Source organism: Pinus tabuliformis, chromosome 2_2 (assembly GCF_031772625.1).
Source record: "Pinus tabuliformis cultivar Carrire ecotype Pingquan chromosome 2_2, CPIR1, whole genome shotgun sequence".
Lineage (NCBI taxonomy): Eukaryota > Viridiplantae > Streptophyta > Pinopsida > Pinales > Pinaceae > Pinus > Pinus tabuliformis.
In genome coordinates, this window is record NC_142300.1 from 157,987,633 (window position 1) to 158,011,959 (window position 24,327).

Below are 24,327 nucleotides of genomic sequence, written 5' to 3' on the forward strand. Positions count from 1 at the left end.
TGTTGAATAATTTTGTAGGTGAATATGTCATATGATCAAGTCAGCCTAAGTTCAAGTAGCCCTTCTTGATATGTTTCATGCCACCCTAGAGAAATATATGTAAAGGAGTGAGGATAGGCCTCATTCTACATGTCCTAAGAGTATCCACACTAAAGAAAGCGCTTTGATTTGGATAATGAGTTAGGGCAGCAAGGACGCAAGGGCAAGAGCATAACTTCTAGAAGGTTATCTCTGAAATTTGGTGTCAGTCACCTTGTGGAGGATGTCGTAGGCCTGAGGAGGCTTGGGATACCTATTTGGTGTGACTTGTCATAGTTTTTGGTGCATTCTTCTTGCAGACTTGAAGTCGTCGTCACAGAGGTGAGTATTGGGATTGTTTGTGCATAATTCAGTGGGGTTTTGTATGTTGCTTGGGCCACATATCATGATAGTTGTAGCAGCGTTAAGGAGGAGGATTTGAATGGGTCGAGAGGCTTAGGAGAGACCTCCTATCCCAAACAAAATCATCTCAGAAAGGTTTCAGCCTAAACAAACCCTTCTTCCATGAGTTTAGGGTAGATTTGTGTTGTTAGAGTTACAGGTATGTTGTAGGGTTGTGAGGAGGTTCCTCAAGCTCTTCCATTGTGTTTTGATGCCTTGAATAAACAAAAAGAGGAGCATCCCAGTTGGATAAGGCTACCATATATTTTGAGCAAGGGTTGAGGGTTGTTAAGGGTACCCTAACCAAACTTGCAGGTGCACAGATCCTAAGCCAAGGTGGGAACAACAGGAAGTTGTACATGCCATCTTGGTTGATTATTGGATGCTAGAGTATGAGTGTCCTAGGAGATCACTGATTTGTGGAGTATGTTAGCAGCCAAGAGGAAGGGTTTCCTAGGTGTTGTATGCCATAACTAGGAGCACATGCTATAGCAAGGATTGGTTACTCATGGTATGTAGGAGGGTAGCATGAGAGTGAACCAAGTGTGGATAGTGGATTGGGAATTTGTGGTCTATTGAAGAGCAACATGATAGTGCCCAAGTTGGAGCCCAGTGTGAACCATCTTAATGGAATTAGGTGGTTTCTAGAGTGGCAGTTGTTGAGCTCAAGGGTTTGATCATCCAAGTTTGTGCAACCCTAAACTTGCCATGTGGAGAAGGACATCTACAACAGAAGATGGGCAGTCCTCCTAGCCCGTGTTCATTGTGAGAGATGGGAATCTTATAGTGATAGGTGGCAGCCCTCCGTGTTGTATGTTAGTCTTCATTGGAGCAACATAGGAAGACTATAGTGGGAAGAAGTCCCTGAGTATTTGAGGAGCAGCAATGGGTAGTTTTGAGTTGTTCACAAACATAGTTTTCAATAACTCAACAGGAGTCTTGATGTGGTGTGCCCTTGATGGACTAAGGCAAAAATAGTGAGCGGATTGGATAGTCGAGGTCTAGTGGCCATATGAACTTGGATCATTGATAGAGGTAGTGTTGCAGATCGGGAGCTGAAGGACCGGGAAGGTACAGGGTATGACCGAGAGGCATTGTGATTGCATTCTACATCAGCCAGATGGTCAGAGTATCTTGTTGAGGGTAGATTGGTTGTCGATGGATTTACCCCAAGCCCCAGTTTTGTATTCTTGTGCTGGTGGATATTTGAGGGCCATTATGATTGGTATGGGAGCCCCAGGCTGTTGTATTATTCAAGTTGATTAATATAACGAAGTTGGTTTATTGTACTAAATTGTAAAAATCTATGTATATTTTGTGCACTGGTAGATTTACATTTGTTTATATTCCGTTGTGCAAATTAGTTTCGTTGTGATTCTTAGTTTGGCAACACTAGTGATTTAAGATTTTATCCCATACACCAAGATTGTGGAAAAACAACATGGTATTAGAGCGTGTCTGACCTAATTTGAGGGACAGTAAATCAGAGTGTGGACAGTGAAGCAACTCAGAGGGAGTTGTGGGTGTCCATATCATGGAGCATAGGGTTCAATGGAAGACATGGACATGTGATCTTGAATGGCATGGAAACGAGATGGGTTGGGAGTTCTGGTGGATTGGTGGAGATCCTAGTGAACAATAGCTTGTTGTAGGGAAGATTTTTGATCATGGACTTCTATTTATTTTCAATGGATGGTTGGGATAGCTCGAGGATTTCTTTGGCATGGATGAGATCAGGATGATCGAGATTGCTTCATGTGATGGACTAGAGATTGGCAGGATAAGGTCGTTATCGAATCGTGATTTTGCATATATGAGATTGGAGGTATTTTCACGAGTGGTATTTGATCTAGGGGGGTGATTTCTTACAGGACTGAGTTGGTGGAGATTGTGTAGGCTGAGAGGGAGCATCCCTATGGAGGTTTTGGATCTTCAGGTTCATATGTGATTAGGCAGAGGCACTACTGAGATTGACGCCAGAGTATGTTGCAGTGATGGAAGTCAGATGGGCTAGTGTCATTGGTGATGATGATGAGGAGACTTCATAGTGTTGGAAGTACCTCCCTCGCTAAGAGGGAGTGTTGAGATTTGTAGCTTGGGAGGTACTCCAAACCCTAGGCTTGAGGGTTGTGGAGGAGTGGGCACACAAAAGTCTTTTGTGGGCTTGAAACCCAAGCTTGGGGTATTGTACTCATTGATGTTGGGGCAAAAACCATGATGAGAATTTGGCATGTGAGTAATGGTGATGATACAACACTCCGAGAGAAACTAGAGGAAACATAAATAATCAAAATCTAACATGTATAAATGGAGATATGAATTTTTGAATAATTGTGTGGGTGAGTACGTCATAAGATCAAGTCAGCCTTAGTTCAAAGAGCCCTTCTTGATAGGTTGGACGTCACCCTAGAGAAAGTTATATAAAGGAGTGAGGAGATTCCTCATTTTACATATCCTAAGAGTATCCACATCAAAGAAAGAGCTCTGGTTTGGACAACGAGTTAGAGCAGTAAGGACGCAAGGGTAAGAGCACAAGTTCTAGAAGGTTATCTTTGAAATTTGGTGTGAGTTACCTTGTGGAGGATGTCGCAGGGCTGAGGAGGCTTGGGAGACACATTTGGTGTGTCTTGTCACTAGTTTTGGGTGCATTCTTATTGCATACTTGGAGTCGTTGTCACAGAGGTGAGTATTGGGATTGTTTGTGCATATTTCAATGGTTTTTTGTATGTTGTTTGGGCCACAGATCATGATATTTGCAGCAACATTAAGGAGGAGGAATAGAGTGGGCTAAGAGGCCTAGGAGATACCTCCTATCCCAACCACAATATTCTTAGGAAGGCCACATCCTAAATGACCCTTCTTCCATGAGTTTAGAGCAGATTTGTGTTGTTGGAGTTACAGGTATGTTGTAGGGTGTTGTGAGGAGGTTCCTCAAGATCTACCTACGTGTTTTGATGTCTTGAATGGACAATAAGAGGAGGAGCCTAGTTGCAGAAGGTTACCACAGAGTTTGAGAAAGGGTCGAAGGTTGTTAAGGGTGCCCTAACCAGACTTGCGGGTGCACAGATCCCAAGGCAAGGTGGCAACAACAAGGAGTTGCAAATATCATATTTGTTGATGATTAGATGTTAGAGGATGAGTGTCTTAGGAGAGGACTGATTGGTGGAGTTTGTTAGCAACCAAGAGGAAGGGTTTCCTAGGTGTTGGATGCACTAACTAGGAGCAGATGCTACAACAAGGATTAGTCACTTGTGGTCTGTAGGAGGGCAACGTGAGAGTGGACCAAATGTGGATAGTGGATTAGGAATTTATGGTCTGTTGGAGGGCAGCATGATATAGCCCAAGTTGGAGCCCGATGTGCACCATATTTATGGATTTAGGTGGTTGCTAGAGTGGTAGTTGTTGAGCTCAAAGGGTCTGATCAACCAAGATAAGTTTGTGCAGCTATATAATTACCGTGTGGAGAAGGACATCTAAAGCAAAAGATGGACAGTCCTCGCCTGTGTTCTTTGTTAGAGATGGACATGTTGCAGTGAAAGGTGGCAACCCTTTGTGCCCTATGTTAGTCTTCATTGGAGCAACACAAGAAGACTATAGTGGGAAGAATTCCCTGAGTAGTTGAGGAGAAGTAGTGGGAAGTTGTGAGTTGTTCACAAACAGAGTTATGAACAACTCAACAGGAGCCTTGATGTGTTGTGCCCTTGATGAACTAAGGCACAACTAGTGTGCAGATTAGATAGTCAAGTTTTAGTGGCCATATGGACTTGGATCATTGATAGAGGTAGTCCTGTAAATCGGGAGTTGAAGGATCAGGCAGGTACACGGTACAACTGAGAGGAGTTGTGATTGCATCTTACATCATCCAGATGGTCATAGTATCTTATTGAGGGTATATTGGTTGACGATGGATTGAAACCAAGCCCCAGTTTTGTATTCTTGTACTTGTGGATATTTGAGGGTAATTATCCTTGGTACGGGAGCCCTAGACGATTGTATTATTCAGGTTGATTAATATAACGAAGTTGGGTTATCGTAAAAAATTGTAAGAAATTTGTATATTTTGTGCGCTAGTAGATTTCTTGTTGTTTATGTTTCATTATGCAAAGTAGCTTCGTTGTGATTCTTGGTTTGGTAGCGTCAATGATTTAAGATTCTATCCTAGACACCAGGATCATGGAAAAACAACAATATCTTCAACTCACCTTGTATCTGTTGGGGGGGTTGATGGTAAACTACCAAATTCTAAGAAATATTAAGTGAGTTTGACCCAGAGTGAGTTGTCAAAGCCTAAATCCAGAGTCATCCATAGCCAAATTCAGAGTTGTATCCACAGATAGATTCATGCTCCATGAGCATCTTTTTTTTGGTGGCCTGCCTTAAACTACCACTTGAAAAAGTCTTCGGTTTCTAAAACCCACTTCATTAGTTTGTGGTTATCTTTAAACCATCATCAGGGAGAACTTCCATTTTGCATAATACTCCAACTTTTAGCCAAATTTACAATTGTTCTATGAATTACTTGGAGCTTTAGTTCCAGAGTTCGTGGTAAATATTAAAACACCATTCACGAAAACTTTGTATTCTTCTACCTCATTTGGTTTGTTGTCTTCCTTAAACCACCCTTTTAGAGAATTCATCCATTGACTGTTATGCATTTTTGTATTTCAACTCTCTTCTTGGACTCATATATACCCCATTAGATTAAGGGGGAATGTTGGACACCTAATCCATTAGGGTTGGTGTGGAGGAATTTCAACAATCATTGAAGTCCAAACGACCTCTTGGAAGATGAAAACCAAGGGTCATAAAACTATGTATTAATATGTGCATCTTGTTAATAGAATGAAATCACATGAGTTTATATAATCTTGTCTATCAATTTTGTGTGTGTTTAAAAAAACTAATTGCATCGAGAGGCACTCTACAGCCTAGTATGGCAGCGAAGTTGTAAAATTTTATGTAATGTAATGTTATGTTGACACCATAAAATTATTTAAAATAAAAATAAAAATAAAAAAAAATAATAATTATTAAGATAGTTTGAGTTAGTCATTTGATGAGTTTGGTTTACAAGCCAATGATATTTTCCCATGGTATTTGTTATGATGAAGCTTATATAAAGGCTTGAGGAAATCCAATATGGAATGAAAGAGTATCAACTTAGATCCATCTTAACTTTGAACTTGATCCCTCTTGGTACTTGGTAGATTTGGATTTAAGATGGATCTAGGGTGGCCTTTGGTGATTATAACTTTGTTGAATTTGTAATAGTAGTGTGTAATAATTTCAATATTAATATCATTTAAATGAAGAATATTTAGAATGTTATTCAATACTTCAATAAACATGTGAAATCTAAGGGTTGACATTAATGTGCTTCAGTGGACATTGTTAATGAGAAATGTATAAAAGTGTTTATAGAATTGGTTTCTTATAAATTTAAGTTACATATAAATCTCTAATCCCCGCTCATTATGATAAACTCCTTAATACCTATCCCATTATCTCTTAAATCAATAACAGAGATTAACCCCAACCACTAATCTACTAACTCTCTCACCACTAACCAACTAACCAACATACCCTTTATTTATTGACCTCTTAATTCACAATCTCACCCACCATTGATCTACTAACTCAATATTCTTAACTATTAATCAACTAACCAACTAATATGCTTTACTAACTAACCCATTATCTCCTTAACTTAGGGTTGATTAGAATTGAACATAGTGAAATATTTTCAAATGTAATTATCCATGAGTGGAACTACTAACACATTTAAGCAACCCACTAATTCAAACATATCTAGGAAATTGTGTTAAACAAAATTTGTACTTAAGGCATAGCAGAGTTACATAAAGTTCAACTCAATGTTGTTTCAGCAGTTCTAAACAAAACAAGGGAAGCTGCGAGGCTGCAAGTCCCTGCATCAAGTTGAACTTTAGGTCTTTTCCAAAACTTAAAGGCAACTGCATAGGATACCATAGTAGCTGGCTCAGATGGCTTTCAAAGCGACCACAAAGATAGTACTACCATCATCCATGGAGGGAACCCTCAAGCACCTGGGTGAATGAAGCTAGCTTTTTTGAACATCCGAACACTTTTGCACAGAACATGTGAAAACTGTTTGCAAACGAGTTAACGACGGATAGCTATGATGCCGATGGGGGTGGTGCTCCTCCCTGCATCAAGTTGAACTTTAGATCTTTTCCAAAACTTAAAGGCAACTGCATAGGATACCATAGCAGTTGGCTCAGATGGCTTTTAAAGCAACCACAAAGATAGTACTACCATCATCCATGGAGGGAACCCTCAAGCACCTGGGTGAATGAAGCTAGCTTTTTTGAACATCCGAACACTTTTGCACAGAACATGTGAAAACTATTTGCAAAAGAGTTAACAGCGGATAACTATGATGCCGATGGGCGTGGTGCTCCTACCTTCGCTTTTCTCTTCTGTATGAGAAGAACTGGTTGAGAAACGACAGAGTAATGCATGAAAGCAATCCGAGCACCCACACCCTGAATGTAAACACTGGAAGAGAACGATCATCGGTTGTGGGTACTGTGAGGGCAACTTGCTCAATTGGCGAATTAGCTTCTTCACCATTTTCAGCTTCCTCGTGATCCTCTTGACCATTAGAATAATATGATCCTTGATCTTGTTTACAAGTAGATAGATACTCCGAATGCTTTCGGCAACTGAACAATGTACTCTGTTCAGATTCCAGAACTGCACCACAGCCAATAGAAGTTGCATCACATGCCTTAACAAGCGTGTCTAATAATTGAAGTTAAAGGTTTTGTAAATTGAATAAGCAGGCTTACGAGGAGTTATTGAATCAGGTGAGTTAGAGGATTCCATGGCAGTTGAACATGAATGGATCAGAATATTAGTCGACCCTCTGCTTGCTCGATCCCTAAATCAAAATATCTACCTGTCTGGAAAATTTGGTAAGGGCACATATCCCGACATTGAAATGAGCATTGGTTTCTGTTGGGCTGTCTGATTACCTAATATCCTGTGTCCTCTTCTCCCCTTTTGCAAGGGGAGTATCGAAAATGAAATGAAACAAGAATGATCCCATATTGTTGCTAAAACAGGCACTGTTATAATGATGGCGATGACTTATTTTTCAAGAGCAAACTTCTGAAGTATTCACAATTTTCACGCAATATATGCATGTCCAGAGCTGATTTCAAAAGCTAAGTATAGGACACATATACATAACTTCAAAATAGCCCATACATTTGGTCAACTCGATTTTACACGCTGTGCATTTTTGGAATTAAGTATGCAAATTTATTTTCCAAGAAAAGACGGTTGTGTACATTTAATAATAAGTTTTTCTTACCTGCCATGCACTCCAGGAATAAAGAAAGATTTATATTCTTTAATAACGACAAGATGTATCTGCCATTGAATTCAGAATAGTATATTTTCTCCAGGAATAAAGAAAGATTTATATTCTTTAATAACGACAAGATGTATCTGCCATTGAATTCAGAATAGTATATTTTTTAAATGTTATATAGATTTCAATCTTGTCCCAATTTTTTCGTGGGATGTGTCTAGAATTTTTGGAATTATGTAACGAATTTAAAATTTCAATCTAAGGTTAAAAAAATTTAACGCAATATATGCATGTCCAGAGCTGATTTCAAAAGCTAAGTATAGGACACATATACATAACTTCAGAATAGCCCATACATTTGGTCAACTCGATTTTACACGCTGTGCATTTCTGGAATTAAGTATGCAAATTTATTTGCCAAGAAAAGACGGTTGTGTACATTTAATAATAAGTTTTTCTCACCTGCCATGCACTCCAAGAATAAAGAAAGATTTATATTCTTTAATAACGAGAAGATGTATCTGCCATTGAATTCAGAATAGTATATTTTTTAAATGTTATATAGGTTTCAATCTTGTCCCAATTTTTTCGTGGGATATGTCTAGAATTTTTGGAATTATGTAACGAATTTAAAATTTCAATCTAAAAAAATTTAAAATTTAAAAAGGAGTTATATTTTTAAAATATGCAATATACTGATTTAGGACGCGGTGGATATTGTTTACCTCATGACACAAATGCCATGAGCCATCAAAATAATCCTTTGCCACGTGCATTGCATGCAAGCCATGTGCTTGTGTGTGCCATATCATACACTCTAACTAGCAGCATACATTACATGTGTTGGCCTGTGTAAAACATATGTTAGGTAACGCAGGCGCCATAGCAAAACCTGAGACAGCAGATCAATGCTCTGAGGCAGCAGGGAGGTGAGGGACTCATTCTCTGTGGCAGCGAGGAACCCCCTTTCTGAGACAACGAAGGATGTATCTAGGGATGTTGGAGAACCATATATGTCTATGTGAGGTAGAACCAATTTCTTGTGGCAGCAAGAGGCTTATTCTGAGGCCGCGGATTGTCATGAGCAGCAACACCAGCCTCCCCAGAAGCACCAATAGAACCGGATCATTCATTCCCAGCATTCCCGGGAGGAACAACGTTACGACCAGCAAAAGGATTATCAGCAGTTGAAGTGGCATAACCAGGAGCACTATTCCTCATTTGAATAAGCAGTTTCCAGAGCGGCATTACCTGCCTCAGTTCCAGGATAATTGAAATAAGTACCAATAGAACCAACATCAATTTAATAAGGAGCTGCCTGAGCAGCAGTTGAATCAGTTGCACTCGTTGAAGCATTGAAATAAGCAGTTGGAGCACCAGTTAAACTGGCTTTTTCATTCCCTGGAGCATCCCCATTTGTTGCCCCTTCTCGGACAAACTGCAAATTGTGCCTGGAATTTCACCAACTGAATTTCTTGCCTTCAAACCCTTATAATATTTGCAAGAATTTCACTGCAAACTTCTTTTACTCTGGGGGGCTAATTTGCCCAATGATTTCTTAGTTTTTACACGTTCTCATTTTAATATTTTACAATTTTTTTGCAGTCTGTTGTTCTAGTGAATGACATGCCCTGCTTGGTTTCCTTTACATGGAGGGCGCCCTGCAATCGATGGCCGATCTTTTATTTGTTGAATAATATTATTTGGTAACGTTTTCTGTTCACATTCGTTCCTGCATCTATTACATGTTTCTTCATGTGGCAGAGGAAATGAAACGTCTTCATGCAATGAAGACCGGTGAGAAATGATTGAACAACTTGTTTGCTAATCAAATCGCTCAACATCAACTTTTAGTAATATGTGTTAGTAACTTAACCTGTTGCAACTGTCGTATAAATATATCAAACCAATTATAATTCTATTGTTATCATCCTTACAATGTTTGTAATTGCAGTGACCTTGTAAGGTAAATTATATATATATATATATGGCTTTTAGTGGAATATATATGTTGTCAGCCAATTGGAATCCAAAGTATGGTAGATAAATTCTATACCGCTATAAATACTTGAAGGAAGGATTGCTAGTGCTTTCTCTGGTAGCGGATCCTGTTTTTGGTGGGGAGATTAAAGATGTCAGGGGACAGGAAAATTGCGTGCGTGGAGAGAAGAAATCTAGGGAAAGAGCTCCTAAGCCAGCTGCAGTGGATGATCTTGCTGCCAATGCAAACAGTTCTCAGCCTAAAAGGCGCGCAGTTTTAATCGATATCACAAATATTCATGCTCCTGCTACCAATTGCTTGTCAACAGCAAAAAACCAGGTTTGGTTCTGAAATGCAATTCTCTTGATCTTATTCTAAGTATTTTAGCCTTTATCTGGATTTTATCCCTAAAGTGCAAGAATCAGGGAAAGTTAGTTTTGCAGATAAATTTATGCACGACTTTAGTTTGTTAGATGCCTAAACAGTGAGTATGGAATAAACACTTAAGATCTTCAAAATCTAAAAACATTTTTTTTAAACTCTAAATATTTCATATTAAAATCTGCATTTGTAGCGCAGCTATACAACAAAGTTTACAAAATTGGTTGAATCAACCTAGAATAGACAGTTCTTTTCATTTACCTGGTTTTAAAGAAATCCATACTAAAGAAATCCATACTAAATATACTGCATTACTAGAGTATCTAGCGGTGTATCTTGCAAAAAATGCAAAATTGGTTGAATCAACCTAGAATAGACAGTTTTTTCATTTACCTGGTTTTAAAGAAATCCATACTAAATATAATGCATTACTAGAGTATCTAGCAGTATGTATCTGGCAAAAAATGCATATGTATATGTTCTATTTCTCAGTATCTAGAGTAGCAGTAACTCTGTAACTCTGTGAAGTTCTTTCCTATCCTGAACAGTCAGTTGTGCATCCTATCCTGAACAGTGACTTGTGCATTAAGGTCAGGAATATCTAGCATTGAATGACTTACAAAATCTCCAGCGGAAGGAGAACCTCAAGTCAGGGGCTTTTAACGTGGTATACCTTGTCTTCTGTGGTGCAGGTACACATGAAAGGAGTCGCACAACGTGGTATAGGAACTAGGAACTAGCGCTCTCTCCATTTCTGCCACTCCTCGGTTGCTCCCACTAGCGCTCTCTCCATTTCTGCCACTCCTCGGTTGCTCCCACTCCTGCCATTGCATGCTTCGGCGAGGTTTTTAGAATGAATTTGTCTAGTTTTCTAAAGATCAGAGCTTCAATGCATCAGGACAAAACTAAAGATCAGAGCTTCAATGCATCAGGACACTTGGAAAAAGCCATAGCGGTAAGAATAGAAGAGGTGTCAGGACACTTGGAAAAAGCCATAGGAAAAAGCCATAGCGGTAAGAATAGAAGAGGTGTCATGTAAACAGAAGAACATAAGATTGTATGCGACACCTAACAGTTGTGGCAGGAAGCAGTGGTGGCATCCGTACATGCAGCGGTGGTGCTTCTCTATTATAAGATGATTTTCTATTATACTAAATATATTTTGATTAACATAAAATGCTAGAGATTTAATGCTGGCATTAGTCCAGCATTAGTTTGAAGCTAAATTTACAAATTTGAAGCGAAAATATGATATAACATATGCTTTCTTCCAGCGTGCCTCGGGAAGAGGCCAAATAAGGCCATGAAAAAGAACACTGTTAAAAAAGTTTTAAAAGTTAGGATATTGGCGATAGGAGGTGGCTATACATCAGGTTAAGCAGGTTAAACTAATGCTAAATCCGAACAATCCAATTCGATTACTATAATCCCGGCCATTGCCAGATGGCGGGGACTAATAACATCATGATCAAGAACCAAACCATGCATATTATTTCTAACCTTGGCTACATCAAACCATGAGAATTGAGAAAGTGTACACTTTGAATAACATCCCTAAAATTAGACCAGATTGAACTTGCATGGAGCATTAATCTGAGGGGCCTTGGAGCAGTCCATCAATAACAATAGAGAGTTTGACTTATTGACTTCTAATTTCAGGTCCAGGACTGAATTAACCGAGATTGTGATAGGTTGGAGAGCTACCTGTGTTTGACGAAGGTTGAATTACCCTTGACCAATGACTTAGAGACCCTCCAATTGAGACTAGAGGCAACCCAATTCATCGATCAAAATGTCCAACATCGGAGCTAATTGGGCTGCCCACTGATCCACCTTGGCTAGTAATTGACATATACTCTTGCAACAATTTCAAGAGTGGAGACCTCAGGATCATTGCAGATGTTCTTCGTAGAACAAACTCGCTGCCAAACTCCAAACCCAAGACTGGTTTGATGCACTTGAATGCCATAAGAGGAAAGGGTCGCGTATCATAAGATGCCAAAATCGCATACCAAAACTGCAAAGTACAATCATCAGCTCATCGCACGAGGAAAACCAACATAAAAGGGGGCAAGTACCCACGTGTCAACCATGGCAATAATGGGATTGAGGCTACCTGCTAAAGTCCATATGTTGTTATGAGAATGGAATGGGAAAGATAAATTGGTCTAATGATCTGCTCCATTGCATCTGTAAACGTATCGTTAGATCAAAGAACATAGAAAAAGCTTACCAAAAACAATTCCAAAAAAAAACAGATTCTAACATGCATGACATAGAGAGTGGCTAAAAGCAATGATCAAAATAAGTGAAAAATAGCAAGTATCGATCTTGAATGGTCTCTATATCTTTTTGTACATTTACAGGTGCTCTCTAACTGGACTGGGACTACAGGCTCAACGGCAAACTCTGCTATTAAATATATTAGTTTTCATTTTTTTATACAAAATAAAATTTTCTTTTAGCGATTATTCTTTTTAAGGAAAAATATACTTTTGCTAATTCACGGGAAAAAAAATAGTTTTCATTTTTTTATACAAAATAAAATTTTCTTTTAGCGATTATTCTTTTTAAGGAAAAATATACTTTTGCTAATTCACGGGAAAAAAAATGCCTTCGTTACTTGGCAGCTAGATTAGGTGCGTGAATAGCATGTATGCTTAATTCAAGTAATTACGTAGAAGCCACTTTAATATAGGGAGAGTATGTATATATACTTAATCTAAGTAATTAGATAGAAAGTCTCAAAATAATAAAAGGAAATTTAAATATTAAAATATTATTACAACATTATGAGATAAAAATTAAGTGGAAATTACTCCATTATTTTAAAGTAATGATCATTTTAACAGCATGTATGTTATGAAATTATTCTTTGAATGTCATCAAATTATTTTGAAATTGGTGAATTTTCCTAAACCATGCTTCCAAATGAAGAATTCTCATATCAACCTTCCCATTAAACCAATTCACTAAAACTTTATAGTCCCTACCAATTTGAAAGGTTTCACTTGTTTCCATGCAATGAAGCATAATGCAGCCCACATGGACACCACTTCAACAACAAAATTTGTCTCTTTACCAATTCCCAATTTGCATTTAAACACCACATTTTCGGGAGGGGGAGCGGGTGGTAGGGGGAATATGATTCCTGCTTCTCACCTATCCCTTGACTGGCACTATGGGAAATACGATTCCTACTCCTCACCTATCCCTTGACTGGCACCATCAAAGAATCCCCATACCTCACCATGAGATATCTCCATAGTTTTTGCATCCTTTTTCTTTTTTACTTTCAATGGCTCTCCCTTTTCAATAAAAGAAGCCCTTATGTTATGAGCAATTAAAACAAAAAAGACTACAATATTTTGAAAAAGAGATTTATTCCTTTATAGCCAAACTCCTCATAACACAAATATTGGAAGGAACTTGAATGAGAAATTCCTATATCTATGAGTCCAAATCCACAAGCAATCTTCCACAGATTGACCTATCCATCCTCTTTTGAAGTTAAAAAAGTATGTTATATATTTCCACACAAAAATTACAAAGGGGCATAAAAGCACAAGATATTTAATGATTCCCTTTCGGTATAGTGTTGGATACATGTACGCTTCCCTCTCATCCATTCACATCCATTTTGTGTGTTGAGAAACGCTCTCCAATCCAATATGGAAAAGATGTTGTAATGTCATGCTTGTATATTAAACATTTTGACTTGGTCAAATTACATTAAAAAAAATAAAAATAAAAATAAATAAATTGTAATTGAAATTATTAATAAAACATTTTGACTTCAAATTACATAAATATATATCTATATATATATATATATATATATATATATATAAAATTTAAAAAATGAAATAAAATTAAAAATTTATTATTATTATTCTATTTATAATTACAATTATAAATATTAATGACATAGTCTAACTTATAGACGAAATGACCTTTTCAACAACATTTTTTCTGGTTAATATTAATCAAAATCAAACGGGGAAATTTAAAAATTTAAGTTTAAATTGTATTTTAAAAACTTAAGTTTAAATTGTTTAATCTGCATAATTTGAGTGCCCCGGTGGTTTTTCAACGTGTTGAATCCATTTATGCATTAGAAAATGTACTTTAAACAACAAAAAACCTCGAAATTGTATTGTCGAATTTTGATGAATTCCAGTGAAAATAGGTTTTCTTTTATTAGTTAGACTACGTCAATAAAAAAATAAACCAACCTAGATCCATCTTAACACTGGATCTACCAAGTACTGAAAGGGATCAAATATCTTGAGGTGCAAACCTCTTTTAGAGTGAAAAGATATTTGATCCATCTCGGTGCTAGGTAGATCTGGAGCTAAGATGGATCTAGGGTGGTTGCTAACACATCCCAATTAGGATTTTTTGTTCAAGAAGAAGCCATAGAAAAAGACGACATTTTAGAAAAACATGTCCCTTCCGCACCAGGTTGTACCACCACTTTGGACACAAAGAAAATATTTATTAATTAGTGTTTCATGACCCAACCTTGTTGTGATAACACCCCCTTGCTTCTTTTTTATCCACACAATATTATCAATTTGATCTTTTTTAATTACTATACCAGCTCTTCTAAGAGAATGCAAATATAAGTTCCATTCTTCTTTGTGAATATTGGAGTTTTGAGCTCTTGTACTGAAGCCCACTCTTGATTGTCTGCTCTAACAATTCCTCTTCTTGCCACATCCTCTAACTATGTAATACCGATAGGGTTCAAGTAAAGACTAAACTATTGGACAAATTGTAATTAACAACACATCCCACCCATGGATCATGACCAATTAAAACATTTAAATCATTCCCCACCTTCCACATGAACCATTTCTCCATCACCTAAATTCCACTTACCATATTGTGCCACATCATCGACCCATGTTTGGTCAATTTGGGTTCTAACCTTAACCAACGTACCATTGATAAATCCTTTATATATTTTTATATATTTCAATCTCATTAGGGAGTTCCATAAAATATTTCCCAAAAGTATTCTCCATAGGCTTTTAGCAACAAGGGTTGTTGCAAAGATATCCAATTTTTGGATTCCCCATCCTCCCATATACTTTGGAAGAGAGAGTTTATTTTAGTTCACAAGCCTCAAACCTCTTTTCTAACTTTTACCATTCTAAAGGAATTAAAAAAATAACTTCCTGGTAGTAGTAAGAACACGTTTCTGGATTTTAGCAAGAGTTGACTAATATACCAAAACCCCTCCAGCACTACTTTGACAAGGATTAGGCGACCTCCTAGAGAAAGCCAGTGATTGCACCATAATCTAACTTTCCTTTCCATTTTTATTATAATCCATGTCCAATCTGAGATTCTATAATCATTTAGCTTTAAAAGAAACCAATATATTTTAAACCATCACTTAAATAACCATAATTGAGAGGGAAGATACCTTTGTTATTATTCAGTGATTCGTCTTCCAAGTTACTGCTAAGAGCTAATGACTTTTTTAGGCTATTATCCCTCCCCGTAGCAGCACTAAAGTAGTATACAAGTTCTTTAAAAATAATCCATTCCTCCATAGTGCCTAATCCAAAAAACACATCATCGACAAAAATAATATGATTGATTGCCCGATTAGATCCCACATCAATACCTTTGATACTACTTTTCACTTTTGCAACCATAATCATTCTACTTAACCCCTCTATGACAAGAAAAAACAGAAATGGAGATAAATGAAACCTTGTCAAATACCTCTTGAGGCCTGAAAGAAAATTTTTGGTTCTCCATTGATTAGAACAACATAGTTGGTTGATCGCACACAGCCCATGATCCATGAGATGACATCAAAATTTAATTCTATCTGAATTAGAACTAGTCTCAAATGAGCCCAATCAACCCTATCATAGGCTTTTCTCAATCAATTTTCATTACCATAGCTAACAATGGGGATCTTCTATCAAAACAATGATTTATCCCTTGACATTTAAAAATATGTTTAACTAAATGTATAGGTGCTATCAAGTCTCAATAAAATTACAATGTTGCACTAGTTTCTAGATAGCAATGATTGCAGTGATTTTCACTTAGTAGAATCCTATCATAAATTTCCATATTACCTTGGCAAGATTGTCAACAAGACAGTTCACTTCCTTCCATCTTCACGACATTGTTTTTTAGACCAAGTAGAGAATGGTAACATCAACTCCTCCTAAACTTATGCCCACTAAAAATTCCAAGAATAACCCATAATCTGAAATTCTGGAGAGAGGTCAATTGTTTGACCTCTCCAGACCATCAAATTTCAAGTTATTCTCAGAATTTGTAATCAACATAAGGATTCCCCCTCAACTCCTACAAAATGTTTTGGATTGGAGATAGTTTAAAGAGCCAACAATTTGGCCCTTTTTCAACTCCCTCTCTCTCACTGATTCTAGTCACTACATCTTTCAACAATCCATCTCACCTTACAGTGTGGTTGCATCTTCTATCCACTTCACTACACTAAACAGTGTCACTCAAACCGCCATTAGCATGTGAGGAGATGCAAGATGTTGACTTGAGGTATAGTGTTAAATGTTGCATCCATGTTCCTCCTTCCACACCAACTCTAGAATTTGAAAATCTCTCTCATGGTTGCCTCCCCCTGCATTTGTTCTCGAGTCCCTTCTTATTTTAACGAACGATGGAAATTGAATTTACATGTAGGAGTTTCTTGTTATAAGTTTCAAGTGATGGGAATCCCCAACCCCTAAAATTCTATAGAGTAAAGTGTGCCTAGAAATTTCAAAGGACCACTCCACAAGTGTGAAATTGCTTGAGTCTTTCTTTGAATAGGTCTCTAAATGAAGGTAATATTCCTTTATCGACTTGAATTAATCTATGGGAAGCAACAAGATGACACTCTTAAAATTATTTGTGTCAGGATTTTGTAACCAATCAATACAATTACTCTTGAAATAATCGGAAACATTATATTAATTTATTGTGTATTCCATTATGTTATGACACAAATTGAAAAATAATTTCTAGAGGAGAATATATTGTTCTCACCATGATTCACTCATTTTCTTGTCATTTTGATCACACTAAATGTTTTAGAATCTCCCATCAAATTTCAGAGGCTTAAAACAAAGCAAACTTGCAAGTAAATCTGGAATAGTAAATATTATATTCATCGTGGACCTTTATTTTTAATTCAAATGTTCATATGTCTTTCCAATGTTGGACTTTTGAAGGTTGTGGAAAACTTGTGGAATAATGAAGCATGAGAAAGAAGCCTTGAAGCCTATCCATGTTGAACATATATAGAAATAAAAGTTAGCACTTTTGCTTTTAGATATTGCAATATCAATAGGTAAGTTTTCCATTATTTACAAGAATGTTCTTAAATCCTTCTACAATCTCTTCCTTTTTCATAGATATTGAACACATGACGATCTAGATCTTTTAAAGTGAATTGGTTCATAAAAGTGTTCAAGTGTGAATGATTAAAACTAAACTAGCAATTGATTTAAATCAAGCATGAATAACTTTAATGAAGCTATAATTTAAAGTAGAAGGTCGAAAAGAGAAGAAAAAAAAGAAAAACAACCAATCGATAATGTAGTTTATCAGGGTCCTACCTCCAAGGGAGTGGCCTCTTTTAATATTCATATGCTAAGCCTTAATATGCTTTGTTACATCAACAAAATGCCTCCAAAATCCTACAACAAACTGAACTCTCTGCTACTAGGAAGTGGTTTAACAATACACTCAAAACCCCACTGGTTTTTGCAAAAATGAGCTCTAAAACACACAGGCATAAAATTGAGCTCAAAACCTTCTAGCACTATAAAAATCTCATAACCCAATGTTTGTGGCATTGTTGCAGTTCTTTTTATACATATAGTTTTTGGGTTCCATAGCCCTGAGATCGAGCCCACAAAGGTTAACGCTTAGCGCTTTGGGCGACCTCTAACCTCGTGGCTCCATTCACTATAATTGTTTGACCCAACAAATTTTAAACCATCGAACCTTCTTGATCATTCTCGAGGTGCCATGTGACCACCTCCTATTAGACCACCTTGCACACTGTTAGTTCCCACTCAGCTACCTAATCACTTACCATGTGTCACATACATCACTTCCAACTAAGTGCCCAATCATTTGTAGGGTCATTGCCACGTGTTTGCACCTACACCTGCCACCTGTCACTCATACTGCTATTTCAGCATTCCACCAATCTTGCCACATCAGCATACCATCTGTACTGTAGCATTAGCTCCATGTAGTGCCATGTGACACCTACTTGTGTTGCCACGTGGCAACCCTGTCAATTTTTTATTTTTTTTGTCCCGAACTTCAAAATTCCATAAATTTCGCATATGGACTCCATTTAATGTGATTCAAGTTGTGTTGGAATCCTCTCATCGAGCTCTTCGACATGGTGCTATTTATATCAAGTTTTTGGAACTTTAATTTTTAGGCCTTTTGAGGATCCACCCGGATCACGTAGCCTACTTATGGAAAATATGGATAACTAGGATATGTTGAACACATTGTTGTGCACTAAACTTCTAAGAAAAATTCTAGATGGATTGCAAGAGATTTTAAATTGTAGAGTTGTTTGTCTCATTAGAAGATGTTGACTTCTCTAAAGTTTAGAGAAGAGTCGAAACTAGTTTGGGATTGTTCATTCTTGAAAGCACTTCAATTTTTCATTTCCGCCATAGGTATGAATCGTCTTAAGGAAATATTCCCAATCCTTAGGTTGTTATGGATGTACCAAGTTATGTAAGGTATAACTTTGGGATTTTATTCTAGATGTTCTAAGTGAAGGCTACAAGTTTATGGAGGAATTATGGTTTAAGGTTGGTCCTGTGACTTTTGATTCCTTGAAATCCCTTGCCCAAGGTAGTGTAATTTGACCTTGGAATCCATTTCCAAGGAAAATATTAATTTTTTACTTTGTTTGAGTTGGTTGGGTCAAATCTCGGGTTTTTTCCATCGTTGGTTGAATTTAAGTCAATAAGGGAACTCTCCATTCTACCATCTAGATGGAATTCAATAGAAGATTTGAATGAATTCTTGATATGTTGTTGTCATTAGAACAATGAACGTGGGGAGCATTGGGGTTGGAAGATTACAATAGGATTCTTCGCTATGTTATTTTCATCATAACAAAATTGAAAAATTGCCCCAAATTGCACAAGTTGGAGTTGTATAGTTGTGAAGGAATTAGGTATTCTAATTGATTATCCTTTGTATAAGCCCCATCTAAGGTGTGGAACTATCCCTAACAAAATTTTGATGCTTGCTACATAAAATTGTGGGGCATTGAGGACCCTTGTTGTTATGATGCAAGGAATATAGGAGAATTAATTTCCATTGTTCCATAGTGCTAAATTCTAGAAGTTTTAGGCATATCAAGTTTGTAAACATTATCACCCACCTTCGCAAATACTTCATAACAACCATATCTCAAAACCTTGATTTTATTACCAAGACCATGTAACCTTTCTTACTTTAGTTAAAATCTTACTTTGTTTCCCACCTTAACTGGTTTTTTTAGTTTTGTGCTTATCATTTCAAACTTACAATAACTTTCCTGGACTTCTTCAATGTCTCATGTACTTGCAAATGGATCTACCTAAACTTTTTAATAATTTTCTCCATTGTCAATGCTTTTCTTGTGATCTTTCTATACTTCTCCTTATAGTACCTATACAACATCCAACAATTGAGGCAACAAATACCCAAAGAAAGTTTGGTAAGGGGACTTGCTAATAGAAATGTGGACTATTCTCTTATAAGGGTGTTTGATATAAATCAAATTTTCATCCCAAGTCTTTGGAATTTTTTTTAGTGTAACTCCTCAAGTTGAACCAATGTGTAGTTGACTACTTTTATCTACCCATTTGTTTGTGGATGGAAAGTTGTAGATATATTCAAGTTGGTGTCCATGTTTTCCCAAAGTGTAGTCCAAAAGGCACTAAGAAACTTGGTAACAATTTCTGAGATCATAATCCTTGGTATCCCAAGGTGCATCCAACCTATTCAAATAACAAGTTAGTCGCTTCTAGCCTTTGATGGTATTTTTACAAGGCATATCAATGCACATCTTACTAAAAATGTCAACTGTCATAAATAAATAGTCATGTCCCTTCCTGGTTTTTGGAAAACCACACACAAAATCCATGAAAATTCTTTACCAAGGTCAAGTGGGTATATTTAAGTGATGGTAGAAACCTTGATTTTTATTATTTGACCCTATGAATAACAATACATGAACTACAATTAACCAACTACAAGAGCTTAAACGCCATTCAACCCTATAAATTTCACTAGGAAAGGTAGAGTTAGCTAATCCACTACTTAAAACAAGAGACCAAGGCCAACAAAAGGTTTTCCAAATCCTAGAAAAAATTATAGAATGAAGTGATCTAGAACTCCAACACTTCGAAAAATGCATAAAATAGTTGGAAAAAATATCATTCTCAAGAAGAAAATGAGACATCTCGGGAAGGAGATATTAAACAAGAAAAAACATTAATTGATGAAATGCGAACAATATTAGTTGGGCCTAAAGAATCAGAAACTAAATTCAAAGAATGATTCTAAAACACCAAAATTTAGCAAAAATAACATGCACTCAACTAAGAGAAATCGGGAAAAGAAAGATGGTGACACCCAAGGAGGTGAGATCTATGGTATTGTAAGAACGCGAACAACAAAATACAACCAAAAACATTATAATAAAAGGAATGAAAGGGAAAATAGGAGGTTCAAGGCACATTAGGAACAATGGTATACTTCTTGAGAGATATCATGGGATGGGTAGGCCTAGAGACTAGAAATGGTGGGAAAATGAAAGAGCCAAGAATTTAATGAAAAATCATTGAAGGTCACACTTTGAAATGAATGGGAAAAATCTTAAATTATATGAGAAGGAAGGAGGTTTAAGAGTTCCAATTGGTTCATTAATGATAATCTCACACCTTTCTAGCAAGATGAAAGAAGGAAATAGTGCCTTTGCAAGAGGAAAGGAACCAAGGCACATGTGTTATCCTTTGGAATGGGAAAGCCAAGATCAAAGAATTTAGAGGTGGAAGTTTGAATTAATTTGAAGTTTGAAGTTTGAATTTAGAGGTGGGAGACACAACCCAATTGAATTAATGAAAACTAAAAATTTAGGGATGGAATTGCAAGGATATGATCGTCAAAGAAGGTGTCATAATTTCGGGCTACTAGCAGAAGGATGGGACATCAAAGTAAAAATTGAAACACATAAATTGAAATGATGCATGAGCATCACCGTCAATTAATTAATTTTGACCATGTTGGTCAAAAAAACATTTTCTACAGGAAGTGGGTTTCCTAAATTATTTTAATTACTTGAAATACTTAAGGAAATTAGCATTTAGTTGGAATTACTGTGTATTTGCATGAAATAGGAGTTTGTTATAGCTAATATTCGAGAGATATTATGGACAAAATTATTTGTTTCTATATATTTCTAGATTTAGAACTCATATCCATAGTTACTAGATCTGAACTGATTATTCTTTTGTATTATAAAACAAGCTTTGTAGCCTAGAAGAGAGATTCAGATAGTTCAGATAATTAGAGAGTGAAAAATTAGATTTTCAGTGTGTTTTTGGAAGATCAAATTTAAATAAATTGAAGAAATTTTTTCCCTTTCTGTGTGATTACTAATGCTCTATTTTTTCTCGAATTCTTGTTTGTATCGATCTATAGAAATTATTTGTTAAGTTTGTTTTAGGTTACAATTTGTTGTGCCTCTGAGAATATCACGGAGAGTTATCATATCTCTCTTACTGAACAACTTTTTAGCATGGTAGATCAGGTCTTGTAGTTGTGCAAGAATTGGGTTCCTTCATATACACTAGTCACAACATCGGGTTACAGTGAGCAATCATTTAAACAACAAAATTTGATAAAAGGTGACTAAAAGAAAAAATTAAGTTTTCAATGGTCGGGGAAAGTTCTAGGTCAGCCGGAAATCAACCTGTCAAGGTTAAAGCTTTGGAAGATCTTATTAAAGCGTCAACCCTGTTAGCACTCCTCAGTGTCCCAAGGTTAAGAAAGGAATCCAAGGAGGTAACCTCAAACCAATCTTTAGACTTGGCAGCTAGCCCTACCAAATTAGAGAGGGCTCTCTCAAGAATCTCACAGCCAATGAAATGACTAGAGAGGGAATTTAGATGTTAGGCTAGATATTAAGCTCAATGGTGTTTGATTTTAGAGTTTGCTGGATGAAGCTCATAGATCTAGGAACTAGGCTAAGGTTTCTAATGATCAATTGCAAAGATATAATGGGGCAAGGTAGGCATGATCAGTGATAGAAATAAGTTGTCAAGGTGGTGTAGAGATGAAAAGATAGAAGATCATAATGAGCATGTAACCATGAATTCATTCATCAAGAAGAAAGAACACTAGCATGAAAATCTCAATAAAACAAAGCATATAACCTATGAATTTTGTTTAAAACTCATGAGATGATCACAAGAAAAGCATAGAGATGGTAGGAAAAGAAATATCAGAGAAAACATTGTCATAGAAACATACCACAAGAATCCCAAGATAATAACTGCAATTGTCTGTTATATTACTACAAAATGTACACTAGCTCCAAAGATATGATTCACAAACATCCAACCTACAATACTTCGAAATATGAAGTATTTATATAATGGTTTACAGAAAAATATCTTGAAACAGAATTTAAAATTTGTTACAAAGATTCATAAAAATAGATAAAAACTGTTAAAAAAATCATTTGTCTTAGCTCTAGTGTTGTTATGGGCATTCTGGTGTAACTGAGGCCTTCGAATAAACATTTATGTTAATCCTGTTGGCTCATGAATTGTGTTGTTGTTCAACATTTTCTGCATTCTGTTTGAGCGGAGGTGAAACGGAAATGCATCGAAATGTCCTTGCTACCCTCTGAGAGGAGGCGGAACGGATGATCTGGTGCTATGTGAATGGAGGTCTTGATCATTTAGTTTGGAAATTACATGAAAAACAAGCGAGAAAATCATGGTCGGGAGCATAGAAAATGAATTATTGTTTTACCATCGAGAAAGATTATGAACCGTCGATCTAAGTTTTCAGATCCGGGCCGATCAAATCTGGGTCATTGATCCTTATCGAAATCACATCCGGGACAGGCTTGTGTCGTATCGCAATCACAATACAAAGAGGGGCCTTTACACTAATTATTCTTGTTTTACAAAAAAGGCACACCTGAAAATTAAAAAATTGCAATACATAACATATCACGTCTAGAGGAAATCACACATCGTCATTGGGGAGTGGGAAGGGTTTTTGACGGAAGGGGAACTTAAGATTTTGTGATCATCGATTACAATATCACAATCCGCTGGTCGGGTCTCATCTCAATCGGTGAGGGAGGAGGGTGACGGGACTTATCAACGGAGGAGTTTTGTGATATCAGCGAGCGGGAAAGCATTTTGTGATATCACAATCAGTGGATTGGAAGGGAAGTGATAGGAAAAAGGGTAATACGTGGTAGTAGGGAAATGGAGGTGGAGCGGAAATGGAGGGTGATGTAACCAAAGTGTGGATTATGGCGGGAGCGGGGAAAACCACTTTCGGAGGGGGGTCCAAGCAGTATATGGTATTAGAGGGGGGAGGGGGGGTGTGAAATGATGAGGGGAGGAAACGTAGTGTTAGGGAAACCACTTTTCGAACCCCCCCCCACCCGCTATAAAGAGAAACATAGCAGGGGGGGCGAAAAGGCCTTAGAGCCGTCGGATTAAAACGGGATTGCGATCGGGGAGGCAAGACGTGCATTGTTTAATTTATCATGTGATATGCATCAAGAGCGATATGCGATAAGGGTCTCCGCCATTAAAAGGGAATTTAACATTATTTATTAATGTTTTGAAACATCCAAAGGAAAATGGAACAACGGCTAGAGTTGGACTATTATCGAAGCTTGGACTTTGGCTAGAGTTTCAATGTATAAACAAATGGAAATGCGGCTAGAGGGATATATAAAGGGACTATAAGATAAGGCTAGAGTTTGGGAATTTGAATATGGAATATGATTTTTTCCAAGGGAAAATGGGTTCTGACTTAGGATTTAAGGATCTCACCCCCATTGATTAAAATGACCCTCCCTTTCTCACCAACCCTACCATTCTTCATCTTTCCCACCCTTTGTTCCCCTACCTCT

General features: G+C 37.0%; 2 protein-coding genes across 2 annotated transcripts in view; both read right to left on the bottom strand.

Annotated features, from left to right (window-relative positions):
- LOC149191903 (uncharacterized) overlaps positions 1-11,010 on the bottom strand; it is a 196,814-nt gene extending 185,804 nt beyond the window's left edge. The window contains exon 1 of the mRNA XM_089404408.1: positions 10,813-11,010. Within this exon, the coding sequence (XP_089260534.1) occupies positions 10,813-10,972 (160 nt within the window). The 5' untranslated portion in view covers positions 10,973-11,010. The remainder of the gene's footprint in view (positions 1-10,812) is intronic.
- Positions 6,327-7,586, bottom strand: LOC149191906 (oligopeptide transporter 1-like). The gene is made up of 2 exons (XM_089406280.1): positions 7,251-7,586; positions 6,327-7,155 (listed from the first exon to the last, which is right to left on the bottom strand). The coding sequence occupies exons 1-2, from the start codon at positions 7,285-7,287 to the stop codon at positions 6,860-6,862; spliced, it is 333 nt and encodes a 110-aa protein (XP_089262406.1). The 5' UTR covers positions 7,288-7,586; the 3' UTR covers positions 6,327-6,859.
- Positions 11,011-24,327: the final 13,317 nt, after the last annotated feature.